This window comes from Myxocyprinus asiaticus, chromosome 1 (genome assembly GCF_019703515.2).
Source record: "Myxocyprinus asiaticus isolate MX2 ecotype Aquarium Trade chromosome 1, UBuf_Myxa_2, whole genome shotgun sequence".
In the NCBI taxonomy this organism is placed as follows: Eukaryota; Metazoa; Chordata; class Actinopteri; order Cypriniformes; family Catostomidae; genus Myxocyprinus; species Myxocyprinus asiaticus.
Window position 1 is genome coordinate 6,010,699 of NC_059344.1, and position 17,374 is coordinate 6,028,072.

Consider the following 17,374-nt stretch of genomic DNA (forward strand, 5'->3'; position numbering starts at 1 on the left):
TGGAGTTGTGTGGATAATTTTATGCTGCCTTTGTGATTTTTGGAGCTTCAAAGGTCTGATCACCATTCACTTGTATTGTATGGATGTACTGAGCAGAAATATTCTTCTAAAAATCTTCTAGAAAGTCATTCACATCTGGGATTTCATGAGGGTGAATAAATGATTAGTTTTCATTTTTGGGTGAACTATCCCTTTAAGAGTTTGTTTACAACATAACTGAAGCGGCTGTCTACATGGAAACATATTTTATTTGATTTTAAGGGTTAGGTTAGGGTAACGCTTTAAAGTGTAACATGTTTAACTACAAGAATGTCAAGTGATGTGGAACAGTTTATTTAGTTGTTAGAGTTTGTCAGGTTTGTGTGTAATATTATTGTGTGTGCTGGCCAAACTGAGCACAGAATGGATCAATAACTCAATAAATACACTTAATAATTTTTTCTGATGTTTGTTCTCTCTTATTCTGTTGATGTTGTGAGTTAATATGACAACATTTTTGTTTGCTCAAAATATAATTTTGCACATGTTGAATTATGGCACAAATACTGTATAATCCCAAATGTTTCTTGTTTCTGTGACACAACAGAGGCTTTGTGTGCAGTACTTAGGGAGAGTGTTTATGAAGGACTCACACATGCACACTCAGACTGCTGTGATCATTCTATTTTATGTAAACCAACAGATGTACACTCAAGACTGTTTTAAAAGTGAGATTAGTAGATTGACCATGAGTTTCTTCTGGTTTTATAGGTTTATCACACTGGCTATAAAGAGATTTTTCTTCAAACATGGTCAAAGTACTGCAAAGTGATTTTACATTGAAAAAATGGGCAGTTAATCATTAAAGGGATAGTCCATCCATAAATGAAAATTGTCTCATCATTTGCTCACCCTCATGCCATCCCAGATTTACAGAAGAAGAATTTTAGAAGAATATCTCAGCTCTGTTGGTCCTCACAATGCAAGTGAATGGTGACCAGAACCCAGAAGGTCCAAAAAGGAAATAAAATCAGCATAAAAGTAATCTTCTGAAGCAATAAGATAGGTATAGGTGAGAATCAGATCAATATTTAAGTCCTTTTTTACTATCATTTTCTACTTTTGACCAGCCCCAACCAGTAGATGGCTGAATGTGAAAGTGAAAGTGTAGATTTCTCACCTACACCTATCATATTGCTTCAGAAGATATGGATTTAACAGCTGAAGTCGTATGGATTACTTTTATACTGCCTATGTGTGATTTTTGGACCTTCTGTTTTCTGGTCACCATTCACTTGAATTGTGAGGACCAACAGAGCTGAAATATTCTTCTAAACTTCTTTGTGTTTTTGAGAAGAAAGTCGTGCACATCTGGGATGGAATGAGGGTGAGTAAATGATGAGAGAATTTTCATTTTTGGGTGAACTATGACTTTAAAAAACGAAATCAAATCTGCAGGAGTTTGAAAAAAAAAAACTGGTTCCTAAACACCGAAAATGTTACCATGTTTCTTTTTTTTTTTTTGGTTTGTTTTTTGTTTTTTACCATCTGCTCACTAATTCTGCCACAATACTCTTTGCTTTCAGGGTTTATGCAAGTTATGCAACAAAACCTAGAAGCTATAGAGCAAATAAACCAAACTAGGTGACAAAATTCTGCTCAAATTCACACCAAGTGCAGGAAAAAATGGGTCAGTGGAGTGAAAAAGAAAAGAGAAGGAAGAGATTAGACGATAGGCACAGACAGGAGGGGTTAAAGACCAAACATAGCGCATTTACGATGCATTTTCTGTCATAGTTCATACTGCATTGCTCGTCAGTACAGTGACACAAATATTATTGTGTACTTTATTTTAGAGGTCTGAATTATTTTCTCAGCAGGTTTTCGTGTCCCTCCATTGACGTCAGTATTTAACCCGTTTCAGGAAACACATGACCGACATCCTCAAGGAGCTTCACCGTCTCACATAATAGGACCAGCATCGACATATAACACCGAGGGAAGCCATGGTGTAAGTTTTACGCTATTAAAATATCGTGTAAATATCGCAGTTCACAGAGCAGTTTTGCGACAAAAGGAAACGTGCTTGTTGTCGGCTAGCCGGTTAGCTGCTTGTTTAGTGACCAGATAATGACGAAATCCGATGATTTACTTTGAGTTTATAAATGTTAAGATGTTTATTTTATGTTCTAGCGTTAAATCGTGAAGGTTAAATCGCTTGGATGTGGAAAATCCGCTTTATTTTGTGTTACTGAGCGGATGGTGAATCGTCATATTACTAGTTAGCCGCGATTAGCTTGAGCTGTTTTTAACAGATTCAGATGTGTTAAGACAATATTGATTTAATTACTTATTTATTTTGAAAATCATTATGAACTTGAAACTCATCTCAGCTGGTTTATATTTGAATGGTAGGCCTAAGTGAACGATCAGGTTTGCATGTAAATTATCTTTTAATTAGGCTAATGGTACAAAAGGTCACCATTTCAGTATAGAATCTATATTTATGTCCATTTGATTCATTTAAAGCATTTGAGGTTGAGAATGGGATGGATGTGCTTATTAAATGTAAGTCATTATTTTCAACTAAAATGGCATTATTTACTTTTTTAACAATTGCACATTTAAGTCTTGTAAATATGAGTCATTTCTTGTTATTCTAGTTTGATAAGCTCATATTGGGGGGGAGGAGTCACAGCTTGTTTTTGTGCTAAACCTGAATTACAAGCCCTTATTTCATTCTGACAAATCAACTGTCTTACATTTTCTTCTTTTTCTTGCTCTTTCTAGTGATGAAGGACCATGCATGCCAGCAGTTTGTCTTGGGCTGCTTGCAGATAAGTGGTGAATGTAATATGAGCACCGGTGGAGAATGACATCTCATCAAGGGGGTTGTTACAGAAAGCCAGAGAAAATGAACCGGGTGAATGGATACGTGATAATTTATTTACAGGCCATGATAAGTTTCTGTGCCGCAGGGACCTTGAACGTCTCTGCGGTGGATGGAGATGCCACTGAGAACGGGACCGTGCCAGATGGTGGCGGCTCAGTTCCTGTGGTGCTCACCAAAATAGGCCAGATCATAGCCCGGGAGGGAAACTGTGCTTTCATTGACTGTAATGTCACTGGTGACCCTTTTCCGAATGTCCAGTGGTTCAACTCACACGGTCATCTGCTTGATACAAAGAAAAGTGGTGAGTTTACCGTTAAACACCTTAAAAGACACTGTTTAAAGGAATAGTTCACCCAAAATGGAAAATTCTCTCATCATTTATTCACTTTCATGCCATCCCAAGAATATTTCAGCACTGTAGGTTCCATACAACGCAAGTGAAAGCTCACAAAAGTACATTAAGGCAGCATAAAAGTAATCATACGACTCCAGTGGTTAAATCCAAGTCTTCAGAAGCCATATGATAGGTGTGGGTGAGAAACAGATCATTATTTAATTCCTTTTTCACTATGAATTCTCCTCAGTGACCAGAAAGTGACGATATAAACAAAGAATGCGAATCGGCAAAAACAAAAGAAGAACGCTTAGGAGAGCTGTTTGAAAGTAGATTTATAGACCCGTACATAAATGCCCACATACATGCATATGAGAAGAGAAAGGAACAAATGACAGCGTATGAATAAAAAGAGAAGAAATAGAACTAAAAAAGCTGATAGAATGACAACAACAGTGTTTACATGCAAAGCGGAATCGAAGTAATCGACAGGCCTGGATTTTTGTTGATTTTTTGGTATGCCTTTATTTTGCAGGGTTTATAATAAACATATCATTTTACACATAAACACACTCAATGTTTTACTTGTTTTAAGAATGGCTGCAATGGATGTTTTCCATTGTTGTGGTTATTACAGCTCAAGGAAGATTTGAGATTACATAATTCATAGTGTAGAGATTTGAGAACAGTGGGCTGTTTATATAAAACGTGACTTGATAATCCCAGCTGTAATTCCCTGAATTGCGTGACATTTGTAGAATTACTGATGCCACGTGAGAGGCAGCTGTAGCGTGTTGTTTAGTACATGGAAAAAATATTAACACTGAAGAGAGGTGGAAACATCATTTAGAGGTGTTAACATGCCAGGTCTTCGTTCATTTGTGCGTGTATAGTAATTTGGAGGTGTGTTATGCATCAGTCTGAAAGCATTTACAACACAAAAGAAGAATTAGTGTGAAGGCCATTTAACGTGCTTCATCTTGCACTGAAGATATAAGCAGAATGCCACTCTAGGCTCAGATTTATACTCTCCATATTTGAGGTTAGACTAAATTTTATCTGTCACCATTGAGCTTGCCGATGTTAGTTATTAGCCTTAACTGCTTACTGTTACTGTGCAAAGATCAAATGTGTTTTACTTTACATGCATAATGGATTGCTGAATTGTTGTGTACATGTCAGAATAAATGGACGCTGTTTGCGTCCAATAAGTAATGCCTTGGCAAATGATGCCAGAAATGGAGTTATTAATGTGGAGCCTTGTTGTAAAATCCTCTTAGCACTTACCACACAGATGGGTTGTGTTCAGTGTATGCAAGTGCCCATGAATCAGGTGGAATTGAAGGATCAAGGATCAGTTCACCCTGTTTCTACGTTGATAAGTGGAAAAAAAACTGACCTTGGATTAGTGCTCTTATGTAAATGAATTTGCCTTTGATATATTGCTTAATTTTTTATTATTATTATTAATCATTGTTATATATAGTGAATATACATTTTTACCCTTCAGTTGAAATACATTTCTATTGCAGTTCCTTAAATTTCAGTCATCTAGCTTTTATTTTGAATCATGCTTTTATTTTGATGTGAGCTTTTATTTTGATGTATGTTTTTGATAGAAGCTTCATTTCTCTGGATAAACAGTTCACTACATGGCCCAGTGTGATCATTAAAGCACAAATGCTGTGATTTTAATTATAGAAATTTACAGTATAGTCTGCATGTGCTTCGCACTTCACAGTGGATTAGTGCTCTGCTTTGTCATCTCATACAACACAAATGATCCTCATTTTCTGTGGAGTTTTCAGTGTATGGATCTGCATGCTGATTTGTTAATACAGCGTTCTTGCCGTGCTAAAGTACACCGTATAGTAACAGTTTTTATGTGAAGCACCTGCGCACCAGCTGGGTAAAAAAATTGATCACTCGCATACAAGACCACATTGTGTGTTGTGAGACTAAAAATGTCTGTGATTAGCCACTGGCTGGTAAATGTTCAGGTTTCACTCACCAGTGATTAAGATGTGTAGTGGTGAAGAAGTTCAGCACCGGGATCCTTTCACAGCGTGTTGATTATAAAAGTTTGGTTTGTCCAAAGACAAGATCCATATAATCCATTTGTCATTGAATAGTGTCTGTTTTAATTTCATTTCTATTCTTTATAGTCAGTTGTGAAATAGAAGCATTTAATTCGAATCACACACTAAAGTTTCAGAGAGAGGCAGCGTCTCTCATGCCTCCCTTGTGCTCATTACAATCTCATTAAATGCTGAAAACCGCAAAATACAGGCGAAAAAATACGGTTAGGGGAAGCAGTGCTTCCAGTTAGCACGGATTCGTTCGATACGCTGTCAGTCAATCATTGCGGTAATGCCCGCCTCTCATGCTCTCGACCTTGCAGTCAGTGGGTCTGCGCTGTGACTGGGAAAAGCTGATGGAAGTGGAGAGATTATTTACTGAGTTAATAATTTAACCGACACAGACAACTCCCCTTTTGGTCACGTGACTCCCTAAATAAAATAAACTTAAAATGACTTGAAATATGAAATGGTGTGTCAGTGAGAACTCGCTCTTAAAGGTGCTCCGCAGATTTGTCAGCTTCACAGCTTCACATTCATGCTGCGAATCTCCCATTCTACCACATCCCAAAGGTGTTCTATTGGATTCAGATCCAGTGACTGGGAACGCCACTGAAGAACAGTGAACTCATTGTCATGTTTATGAAACCAGTTTGAGACGACTTTTGCTTTGTGACATGGTGCATTATCATGCTGGAAGTAGCCATTATAAGATGGGTAAATTGTTGCCATGAAGGGATGCTATGGAGCCAGACTTCTGCCAAAAGCAAACAAACAAATAGAAGGTTTTGCAAACAAACAATCCGCTTCGCAAAGGAAAAGTCGACTTTCAAACAAAGCGATTTGCAAATACTTAGGGCCTTTGAGAGAAAATGAAGAGTAGTTGTCCTGTACCACTGGCTTAACAAACAAATGCGCTGTGTTTCACAAATATAACGAATATGTTTCATATGAGCCTACATCATATTTCACAAGTAAATAAAATCTATTCTACAGGATTGTTGAACAAATATAAAATCTGATGTGAAAAATGTGTCACGTGACTTGGCACAATTTTCTCACAAATGGGCTGAGCCACGTGCTCTTAAAATAGTAGATGGCGCATTGCTGCCACATACTTTCACTCAGTTATGTCGTTACTACATATTACATGGTAAAAACACATGGACTTTTTTTATTGTTAAAAAAATATTTAAACATATGTTGCAATGTTATTAGGAAACCCAGCCTTAGGCTTAAAGCTATTAAAATGTATTGGTTTAAAGTTAGGATAAAGTATAAATGGAGCTATTAAATTAACTATGTATGATGACTATTCCTGTTGGTTTTTTACCAAAATTACCTGCCATAAGCTTCCAGCTGGACTGCAATGCTCCTCACTGAATGATACCTATATCAACTTGGTCAAAGGAGGGACAACACTTTCTTAAACTGCATAGAAAATGAATGAACCACTAACAAAAGCCTTCATCGGCCAAAATCAAAGGACAGTGCATCTACGTTTATTTCCTCTGTTAATTCAGGATGAACACTGAAACTTATAGTTCATACAAAATCATTTTGTTTAACCATTGACCCACAACACATACTTAGTTTACTCATTTTAACCACTAATAGTTCTAAACATAAATGTTAACCAAATAGCATTATATTCATTCATTTTCAGTTGTAGCGTAATTTCCTGTACAGTTGCTTTGAAACAATGCCTGTTGTGAAAAGTGCTATACAAATAAATTTGACAAGTTTTTATCTCGTTATTAATCGAAAAGTTATTTTTATCTGATCAGGAAAAAATATAAGGATAAAATATATTTTTTGCTAGAAAATATTGTTATTCATGACATATTTTGTTATTACAAGAAAAGATCTCATTTTTTACTAGAAAATAAGTCGTTTTTACCATGTAATATATAGTAACGACATAACTGAATGAAAATATGTGGCAGCAATGCGTGCCATCTACTGTTTTAAAAGAGGACGTGGTTCAGCCCATTTGTGAGAAAATCAGGACTGTGGTTGAGAAAATTGTGCCAAATGTCACGTGACTCACAAGTGGTATGTATTCATGTTGTTGCGCCAAATTCTGACCCTACCATCTTTGTGCCTCAGCAAAAATCGAAATTCATCAGACCAGGCTACTTTTTTCCAGTCTTTAACTGTCCAGTTTTGGTGAGCCTGTGCCGACTGCAGCCTCAGCTTTCTCTTTTTGGCTGACAGAAGTGGAACCCAACGTGGTCTTCTGCTGTTGTAGCCCATCCGCCTCAAGGTTCAACATGTTGTACATTCTGAGATGCTATTTAGCAATTGTACAGAGCGGTTATCAGAGTTACCATAGCCTTTGTCAGCTCGAACCAGTCTGGCCATTCTCCTTTTGAACTTTCTCATCAACAAGGTGTTTTCGTCCACAGAACTGCCGCTCACTGGATGGTTTTTTTTTTTTGTTGTTTTTTTGGTACCATTCTTGGTAAACTCTAGAGACTGTTGTGTGTGAAAATCCCAGGAGATCAGCAGGTACAGAAATACTCAAACCAGCCCGTCTAGCACCAATAATCATGCCACGATCCAGATCACTGAGATCAAATTTTTTTCCCCCATTCTGATGGTTGATGTGAACATTAACTGAAGCTACTGACCCGTATCTGCATGATTTTATGCATTGCACTCTGTATAGTTAACACTGTTACTGTATAGTTTACAGCATTATCAGAGAGAGAACTTCTTTTATATGTAAGCAAAATGGACATTATAACTTAAAATATACCCAAATGAATCGGAATCGAATCAAGAGCATGTGAATCGAATCAGGAATTTTGTATCAATTCCCAGACCCAGTCAATATCACTATATCCAGTTGATATGTGTGCAGATTACTGTGTGAACAAATTTGGGGATTGCAGCTAAAATCAGGGAGGAAAGTGATCTTGTAGTTGACTCACCCATCAGTTTTAAAGTGTGTGCACCAACACAACAGAAAACGAGAGACTGTGTGTCTTAAGAGTGCACAGAGTGACAAGCTTCAGTCTTGTAGTGTGCACTTGGCTTTAGGCATTAGAGTATTCCCAAAATAGCCTAGCGTCTTGTAACTTATTGCTCAACCTTGTTGCTTTTCTCTCTCTCTTTTTCTACAGATGGTAAATGGTGGATTCTGGAGAATGGTGTCCTCAACATAACCAGCATCACTTTTGCAGACCGTGGTAAATACACCTGTGTAGCCTCCAATTCGTACGGCATGGCAAACTGCACAGTGACACTCCGAGTAGTCTTCACCAATGGGGATATGGGTGTTTACTATATGGTGGTGTGTCTGGTGACTTTTACGATCATAATGATATTGAACATCACTCGCCTTTGCATGATGAGCAGCCATCTGAAGAAAACTGAGAAGGCCATCAATGAGTTTTTCCGTACTGAAGGTGCAGAAAAGCTCCAAAAGGCGTTTGAAATTGCAAAGCGTATTCCTATTATTACCTCGGCAAAAACACTGGAGCTGGCCAAGGTCACCCAATTCAAGACTATGGAGTTTGCACGCTATATCGAGGAGTTGGCACGAAGCATACCGCTCCCTCCGCTAATCATGAACTGCCGCACCTTCATGGAGGAGATTCTCGAGGTAGTCGGTGTCGAGGAAATGAGACACACCTTTGTTCGACAAGCACCTGAGAGTCATGAAGGTACCGTACATGGCGGTGAGGTGAGAGCTGGAACCTCTAGTGATGTTTTCACCATCTTGCAAGAAAGGGAGCGAGAGAGGGAACGGAGTGAGTCGCCCGTCGTGGATTCAGACGATGCGTCGCTTCACGAGCAGCCTCAACACATAGCCATTCAGGTTTCTGTGCATCCGCCGTTAGCTGCAGCAGGATGCTGCAACATGGAAGCTCCACCTCTCTCTGAAATTGTCTCTCCAACTCCTCCATCATTGGCTCAGCTGCCTTTGGGGGCGGAGTCAGATGAGAAGGAAACTAAACCAGAGTCTGAACAAGGGGGTGGTGCAACTCAGAACACCCAAGTTATCTATGAAAGCCATGTGTAATATCCTGAAACCAGGATAATGACTTTGCTATGCATTTTCAGGAAAGGACAAAAAATGTCAATGTTTTTGCTCTGATTAGAGAAATAGAGGCTTCTTCTGTCATTTAAAAAGCTGCAATTATGTGTATAAGTTCTATTTTCCATGACAATGAATGGTTGAATCTCACAAATGTCTGGGTCATATTTTTCACAAAAACTAAAATATACATTTTGCACACTGAAAATGAAGCCTATTTTAGGACCATTAAAATGATTTGCATTGTGACAATATTTTCATTCTAATTAACAAAGCGATTTTAGCTGTAAATTTCGATCTTTTTACTGTAGTAAAAATAGCCCTGTCGAGAGAGGTTTTGTTTTTTTCAGCAAAACTAATTCAAAACCACAAATACTTAAAAACAACACAAAAACACTTAACAGTAAGGCTCTTTGTTATTAGTTGGATGCATTAGGCATTATGAACAAATAATGAACAATATACTTTTTTACAGTATTTATTAATGTTAATAAAAATACAGTTGTTCATGTTAGTTCATAGTGCATTAACTAATGTTAATTAATACAATTTTTGTATATTCTGACCCAGATTGTTAACAAAGATTAATAAATGTTGTAAAAGTTGTTCATTGTTAATTCATGTTAATAATGTTGCTAATTAATGTCATCAAATGGAACTTTGTTGTAAAGTGTTACCAGTTGTACTTCATAAATGTGCTTTACAATGCAAATATCTTCTATTTTCCCCCTGCATAACTGATGAGAATGAGTTTTTTTTTTTTTTTACATCACAGTAGGCAAATAACAATTGGGGGAGGAGGGTATAAATGTTTTACTTGTCATGAAAATAATGTCACGATGCAATATATCTTCTTAATCTCAATAAATCGCCCTCATTTTCTTTATGCAAAACAACTGGTCATTTTTAAGAGTTTTTGAGAGATTCACCCGAATAAGCGTGCTGAATGTATTTTGGGCAAAGTACTCAATTAGTTTTTGTGTAGTAAGTTGATTGAAATTTTTTTTTTTTTTTTTTTTGGACAACATTTCAGAGGTGGGGTGCATAAGGCCTAGTTTTTTTTTCTTGTTAAGATTTTCCCTTATAATATGCATGAAAAATGCATGTTTTCAATGCTGGATTTGGAGAGAAAGAACTTATTTGTATAAACTGTCTTTGCCTGTTATTTATTATTTCTGTCACATTGGACAGGTAAACGGCATTGACACTTTATTGAATATCATAACTCTCAGTTTGAGATTGAGGCATTTTATTCAGTTGAGATGTTGAATTCCACTGGAGTCCTTATACTGTTTCTGTAATTAATAATCGATAGTATTATTACTTTAGTAGTACTACAGTGAGTATTGCATTTTAATATTAAATGCACAGCTGTTTAATACTTACTTTGTTTTTTCTTTGTAAGAATAAGATGTTGCAGTGTTTTTGTTTAAACCATTGTAAACCTTTTGAGTTTCCAAAACAATTAAGAGGATTTCTTGATATCAGAAACCCAATAATTCTATTTAATATCTTCTAATGTCTTAGACATTCAGGACATACATTTGCTTCCTAACAAGGCACACCTCTTAGCCTCTTAGATTCAGTGATAGTCATAGTTCTTCTATGTTGATGATCTTGCTTTCTTTGGCTCTAGATCCAGAGTAATTTGCTTAGTTGTTCACTGTACTGGTAAAAATATGGAGATGTGTTAGAGAGAGAGAGATGGCCATGGTGTTCTTCAAACGCTGTTTTTGAGTAGTGAAATAAACGCTGCTGTGTACCAATTTTCGTTGTGTTTTTGCATTTTTTTTGCCTTCGCAAATGTTTCTTTTGTTTTTGTTTTTTTTGCATTAGACTAATTCAGGTAGCTAGTGTAAAAGTTCAGTTTTATTTAATCCAACAGTATTTATTAGCAAACCAGCACCCACAAGACATGGTGCTTTAGGGTTGACACCTTCCCTGTAAGGCAATAAAACACAAATGTTTGTGCAGATATAACAGATGAGCAGGAATGTATGTGACTGCACTTGGGAGTTAACAGAAAATCAAATAGTTTTGCAGTGGTAATTTATTTTTATATGAAATACATACAGTTGAAGTCAGAAGTTTACATACGCTTCGTTAGTATTTGGTAGCATTGCCTTTAAATTGTTTAACTTGGGTCAAACGTTTTGGGTAGCCTTCCACAAGGTTCTCACAATAAGCTGCTGGAATTTTGGCCCATTCCTCCCGACAGAACTGGTGGAACTGAGTCAGGATTGTAGGCCACCTTGCTCGCACACGCTTTTCCCACAAAGTTTCTATCGGATTGAGGTCAGGGCTTTGTGATGGCCACTCCAATACCTTGACTTTGTTGTCCTTAAGCCATTTTGCCCCAACTTTGGAGGTATGCTTGGGGTCATTGTCCATTTGGAAGACCCATTTGCGACTGAGCTTTAACTTCCTGGCTGATGTCTTGATATGTTGCTTCAATATATCCACATCATTTTCCTTCCTCTTGATGCCATCTATTTTGTGAAGTGCACCAGTACCTCCTGCAGCAAAGCACCCCCACAAAATGACCCTTTTTCCTCCAAACGTAACGATGGTCATTATGGCCAAACAGTTCAATATTTGTTTCATCAGACCAGAGGACATTTCTCCAAAAAGTAAGATCTTTGTCCCCATGTGCACTTGCAAACTGTAGTCTGTCTTTTTTATGGTGGTTTTGGAGCAGTGGCTTCTTCCTTGCTGAGCAGCCTTTCAGGTTATGTCGATATAGGACTTGTTTTAATGTGGATATAGATACTTGTCTACCTGTTTCCTCCAGCATCTTCATAAGGTCCTTTGCTGTTGTTCTGGTATTGATTTGCACTTTTTGCACCAAACTACATTCATCTCGTGGAGACAGAATGCATCTCCTTCCTGAGCAGTATGATGGCTGCATGGTCCCATGGTGTTTATACTTGCATACTATTGTTTGTACAGACGAACGTGGTACCTTCAGGTGTTTGCAAATTGCTCCCAAGGATGAACCAGACTTGTGGAAGTCCACCATTTTCTTTCTGAGGTCTTGGCTGATTTATTTTGATTTTCCCATGATGTCAAGCAAAGAGGCACTGAGTTTGAAGGCAGGCCTTAAAATACATCCACAGGTACACCTCCAATTCAGAAGCTATTTGGCTAACTGTCTAAAGGATTAATGACATTTTCTAGAATTTTCCAAGCTGCTTTAAGGCACAGTTAACTTGGTGTATGTAAACTTCTGACCTACTGGAATTTTGATATAGTCAATTAAAAGTGAAAAATCTGTCTACAAACAATTGTTGGAAAAATTACTTGTGTCATGCACAAAGTAGATGTCCTAAATGACTTGCCAAAACTATAGGTTGCTAATATGAAATCTGTGGAGTGGTTAAAAAATGAGTTTTAAAGACTTCAACCTAAGTGTATGTAAACTTCTGACTTCAACTTTATTCTGATTTTAGAATAAAGCAGACAAATAAATGCAATTTACGTTATTGCCATATCAAGTGAACAAAATTCAATGGGACATAACAAGAGGCTCTATTGCTCAAAGTGGGTCCTTTCAATTGTCAATATTAAAGTATCATTGATACAAAATGCTTGTTACTTAGATGGCTCTTAATAAGAACTTAAAAAAATAAAATAAAATAAGACGCCAAGGCTACATCCACATTAATCGAGATAAATTTGAAATCTGCTTTTTCGTTTTTTTAAAAGCGCTCCGTCCACACTGCCATTTTCAAACGATTTCAAAAAGTTGCTCGTCCACACTGAAATGTATGGAAATGCTTGATTCCCCTTACTGCGCATGTGGAAAATCGCAGTTTCATTTATGGTCTAAAACTCAATAATTCTTGTGTTCCGCCGCCGGACACCAATTACGAGTAAACTTCCCATCGCCTTTCAAGGAATGCAATGATAAGGTCTTGGACTTACAGTGACACCTAGTGGCGTGGATGCAGCATCATTCAAATTCAATAGTTTTCAGTTGCCAACGGAATTGTAGAAATGTACTATTCACAGTCAGCCACAATGAATTTAATCCATGAGTGTAAGTGTCTAATAAAAGAGCGGTTACTGAGATTAAGCGAGCAGTATTCAGCTGGTCATGTGATTCAAACATGGCCGCCCCCATGAGGGGACCCTCTCCATGTAGAATAAAACAGCTTTTATAAGGTTACTGATATGACTGAAGTCTTCATCTCATGTGAGTGTACATGATTTTATACATGTTTCAAAATTACAATACATTTTCTTTGAAGTAAAACTTTTTAAATGAGGAAAAAATTACCGAGTGCACATTTAAGGTTGTACAAAGTAACATTAACAAAGCTATCAAAGTGGATAGAAGGCACAAGAATGCCGATCCAACATGTCACCATCTTGATTGTTTTAGGTTGAATGGATCGCATGACTACGTCACATGACCGCAAATATGTCATTAGGTGTGTTCGACGAAAAGGTTTATGTGCTGCTTAATACAGTGCCTGTTGTTTGTATAAGAAGAAAGTTCAATAAAAGCCTGTATTATTTTAATACAAATAAAGGAGACAGTATTTTTAATCACTTTGAATGTTTTTTATGAATAAACATAATATTACTATGACAAACATAATATAGCATGATATAAACGTATGGTTATAAAAACACGGAGTTGTGAGAGTTCAAACACCATGGTAATAGCATACTACCACACTATTTTTTCTGCCATAGATTGACAGAGCAGAAGTAGTAAGAGTAGCATGTGAAGTATGCAATTGCGAACGCAGCCCATGAAACACATGTAACCGTTGTCACATTGTGAGTCTGGCCAATTGTGAATGAGCTGTGTCGTTATTCAGAGCTTGTGCAGCTCCTTTGGCTGTGTCTCGTTTGGAAGGATGCGTCCTCCGGAGGTCGTATTTGTCGGCCGCATACATCATTGAGGCTGTCTCGTTTCAGAAAAGCGAGTAGGACACTTCGAATGCGAACTTCTTTCATTTTTAGCATTATCATTCTTAGCATTTTTCATACTGTCACAACTTTTTCGGAATTGGGGTTGTAGAAATGGTGACGTTTATTATGCAATTTCTCTGTATGTAGCCTTTAATAGGCTTCATTCAAGCTGTGAAACCACAAAAAGACTGAAAATACATTGTGTAGGCTACATGAAAGATACATTTACTGTATACAATACAGTTTATCATCCAGTGATGGCTAGAGTAAATAATCTATGTCCATAGATAATGATTTGAAGAAGCTGTCATGTTATCCTGTCCTTGGTCACAGGGGCGAAGCAGTCATTTTAAAAGTGTGGGGTGGGGACAGCTGTCAGTAGGTGGCTCCTACAGTCCCAACACTTACAATGCAATTAATATATTACAGTATATATCAAGTATTGCAAAATAATTGCAAAATTTGTCTAAATTGGCTGCAACAATAAAGGGCATCTTGTGGAGCACTTCTGTTTCACACACAACAATAAAAGACTGGACAAGCTGGTCCTGAATAAATTATTTAATCAATTTCAATAGACAATTGTGCATATACACAATTTTATTTTTTACTCTGTGCTTGTGCATTGTGGGATTTAAATGTATCCAAGTGGCTGGAGTGTTTTGACTACGTTCACCAAAATTTGTTCAGATCCATTTAATGATTCAGTGACCGGTTGTGACAAATGAGTGTCTTGTGTGAAATGAGTTAGTCACTGAATCATGATCAAAAGAAAATTGTAATCCTTTAAAATTTGTATGTCTACAGACCTACAAAGAGATTTTAGTAGAGGTTTTATGCTGTATAATAACAAAGTAAACCTATCATTTCCCTACAGTTTGTAATCTGCGGAGCATGACTTTTGACTTTTTTTCAAATTTTTTTATGTTGCAACCTTATGCTAAAATGCTTAAATTATTTTTTACACATCAATCTACACTCCATACCCCATAATGACAAAGCAAAAACCCAATTTCTGATAACTTTGCAGATTTATTAAAAAAAAGAAAAAACTGAAATATCACATTGACCATAAGTATTCAGACCCTTAACTCAGTACTACGTTGAAGCACCTTTGGCAGCGATTACTCAAGTCTTTTTGGGTATGATGCGACAAGCTTTGCACACCTGGATTTAGGGATTTTCTGACATTCTTCTCTGCAGATCCTCTCAAGCTCTGTCAGGTTGGATGGGGGCCATTGGTGGACAGCCATTTTCAGGTCTCTCCAGAGATGTTCGATTGGGTTCAAGTCCGGGATCTGGCTGGGCCACTCAAGGACATTCACAGAGTTGTCCCTAAGCCACTCTTGCATTGTCTTGGCTGTGTGCTTAGGGTCATTGTCCTGTTGGAAGGTGAATCTTCGGCCCAGTCTGAGGTCCTTAGCGCTCTGGACGAGGTTTTCATTAAGGATATCTCTGTATTTTGCTGCATTCAGCTTTTCTTTAACCCTGACCAGTCCCCCAGTCCTGCCAGAGAAAAACACCCCCACAGCATGATGCTACCACCACCATGCTTCACTGTTGTGATGGTATTGTGCAGGCGATGAGCGGTGCCTGGTTTCCTCCAGACATGATACTTGGAATTGAGGCCAAACAGTTCAATCTTCGTTTCATCAGACCAGAGAATTTTGTTTCTCACAGTCTGGGAGTCCTTTAGATTATTTTTTTGCAAATTCCAAGCATGCTTTGGAACTTTGGATACTCTACCATAAAGCCCAGATCAGTGGAGTGTTGCAGTTAGAGGTCAACCAATATATCGGATTTACCGATTAATCAGGCTGATAGTTGCATTTTTTTAACTATCAGCTAACTATTCTGATAGTTATTGTTGGTTTAATTTCTCTGTGGCCGGCACTGGAGGGTTATACAGTCTGCTTGGTTCAACAATGGCGCCCTCTAGAGATTAAATAAAAATAATTACTGACTCCGTGTGAGGTTTGTTGTGCAACATGACTAGGCAAAATATACAAACGGACATTTCAAAAGCGAGATTAAAAACACTGACAGAGAAAAGCTAAAGTATACATACAATATCATTTTTTTCATGGTAAAAATAAATCAGTCATTTAAGACAACCAAAGATACTTTGATAATTTGTTTGTAACTAATCACTGCACTGGAGAATGGCATTGCCGACAAGGTGGAGACACTAACATCATCTGTTTGGAAACTGCTTACCTTTCCTCTTAACACGCTGTTTTGAATAAAAATAAAGTCGCTTATGAATTCGTGCAAATCCATTGAGTTTTTTTCTTCCCCCCAGCGTTGAGGGGCATCCAATTTGTTCCACTTAGGTTATAAACATGAGCGCCCCAAAGGGGATTTTGTTTCTAAGAATTTATAAGTTAATTATCAGCAGTAAATCAAACATTAATGCCAACCTTATATGAATATGCTGCCTGAGTTTTTGCTTTTGCTCAGCCATTCCCTTACGACTCAGTACACTTGACAAAGCATTTATTAACGCATATGGGGGTGCCTTCTTACACGACCTAGTTGAAACCTCTCTACAATAAAGCCAATATTCTAATATTGGCTATGGGGTTTGAGCCCTGGCTGTTTTGGCGCGAAATTGACCGCTATAAAACAGGTGCAGAAACACCATTTCCTCATCATTTCTTCCTTCAAAACAGCAATCATCTCGTCTAGAAGCCCTCTACCTTTGCCATCGAAATACACGAGCCAGCGGACGGAATCTTCGTGTGAAGACTTTACGCTCCCCTACAGAGCTCCGGCGAACATCACACCGCCTCACCGATTGACGCTTCACTGGTGAATGGGCCTCAGCATCCTGATTCCCCGCAGCGCTTTGGCAGAGTTTGTGTATCCTTACAAAGCAATTGTATAATGTATATTGTATATTGTGTGATATAGATATAAATATATATGAATTTATACAGTACTGTGCAAAAGGCACAGAAGATGTTTTACAAAAAAACTTAAGATGATTATTTATACCTTCATCTTTAGTGTGTCAATAGGAAATATAAATTTTAGACTCCCAAGCATTCCTTTTGTAAATAGAATAGAAAAGAAGAACAGGGAGCCCTGCAACAGATGGAATGGCCCCCACAAAGCCCCCC

The 17,374-nt window shown here is 37.6% G+C and overlaps 1 protein-coding gene across 2 annotated transcripts; it reads left to right on the forward strand.

The window, feature by feature from the left end:
• Positions 1-1,690: 1,690 nt before the first annotated feature.
• On the forward strand, positions 1,691-9,723 carry LOC127420896 (microfibrillar-associated protein 3-like). Of its 2 annotated transcripts, none has more exons than XM_051663535.1 (3): positions 1,691-1,990; positions 2,770-3,173; positions 8,413-9,723. In XM_051663535.1, exons 2-3 carry the CDS (start codon positions 2,852-2,854, stop codon positions 9,312-9,314), a joined length of 1,224 nt encoding a protein of 407 aa, XP_051519495.1. In that variant the 5' UTR covers positions 1,691-1,990; positions 2,770-2,851; the 3' UTR covers positions 9,315-9,723. The 2 variants fall into 2 exon arrangements, with proteins under 2 accessions (XP_051519495.1, XP_051519574.1); XM_051663614.1 differs by lacking the exon at positions 1,691-1,990 and adding an exon at positions 2,085-2,547.
• Positions 9,724-17,374: the final 7,651 nt, after the last annotated feature.

Bases quoted from the DNA above. Each gene is read 5' to 3' on its own strand.
- LOC127420896 (XM_051663535.1), top strand. From the start codon at position 2,852: ATGACATCTCATCAAGGGGGTTGTTACAGAAAGCCAGAGAAAATGAAC. The intron at 3,174-8,412 runs GTGAGTTTACCG...CTTTTTCTACAG, and splicing joins GCTTGATACAAAGAAAAGTG to ATGGTAAATGGTGGATTCTG.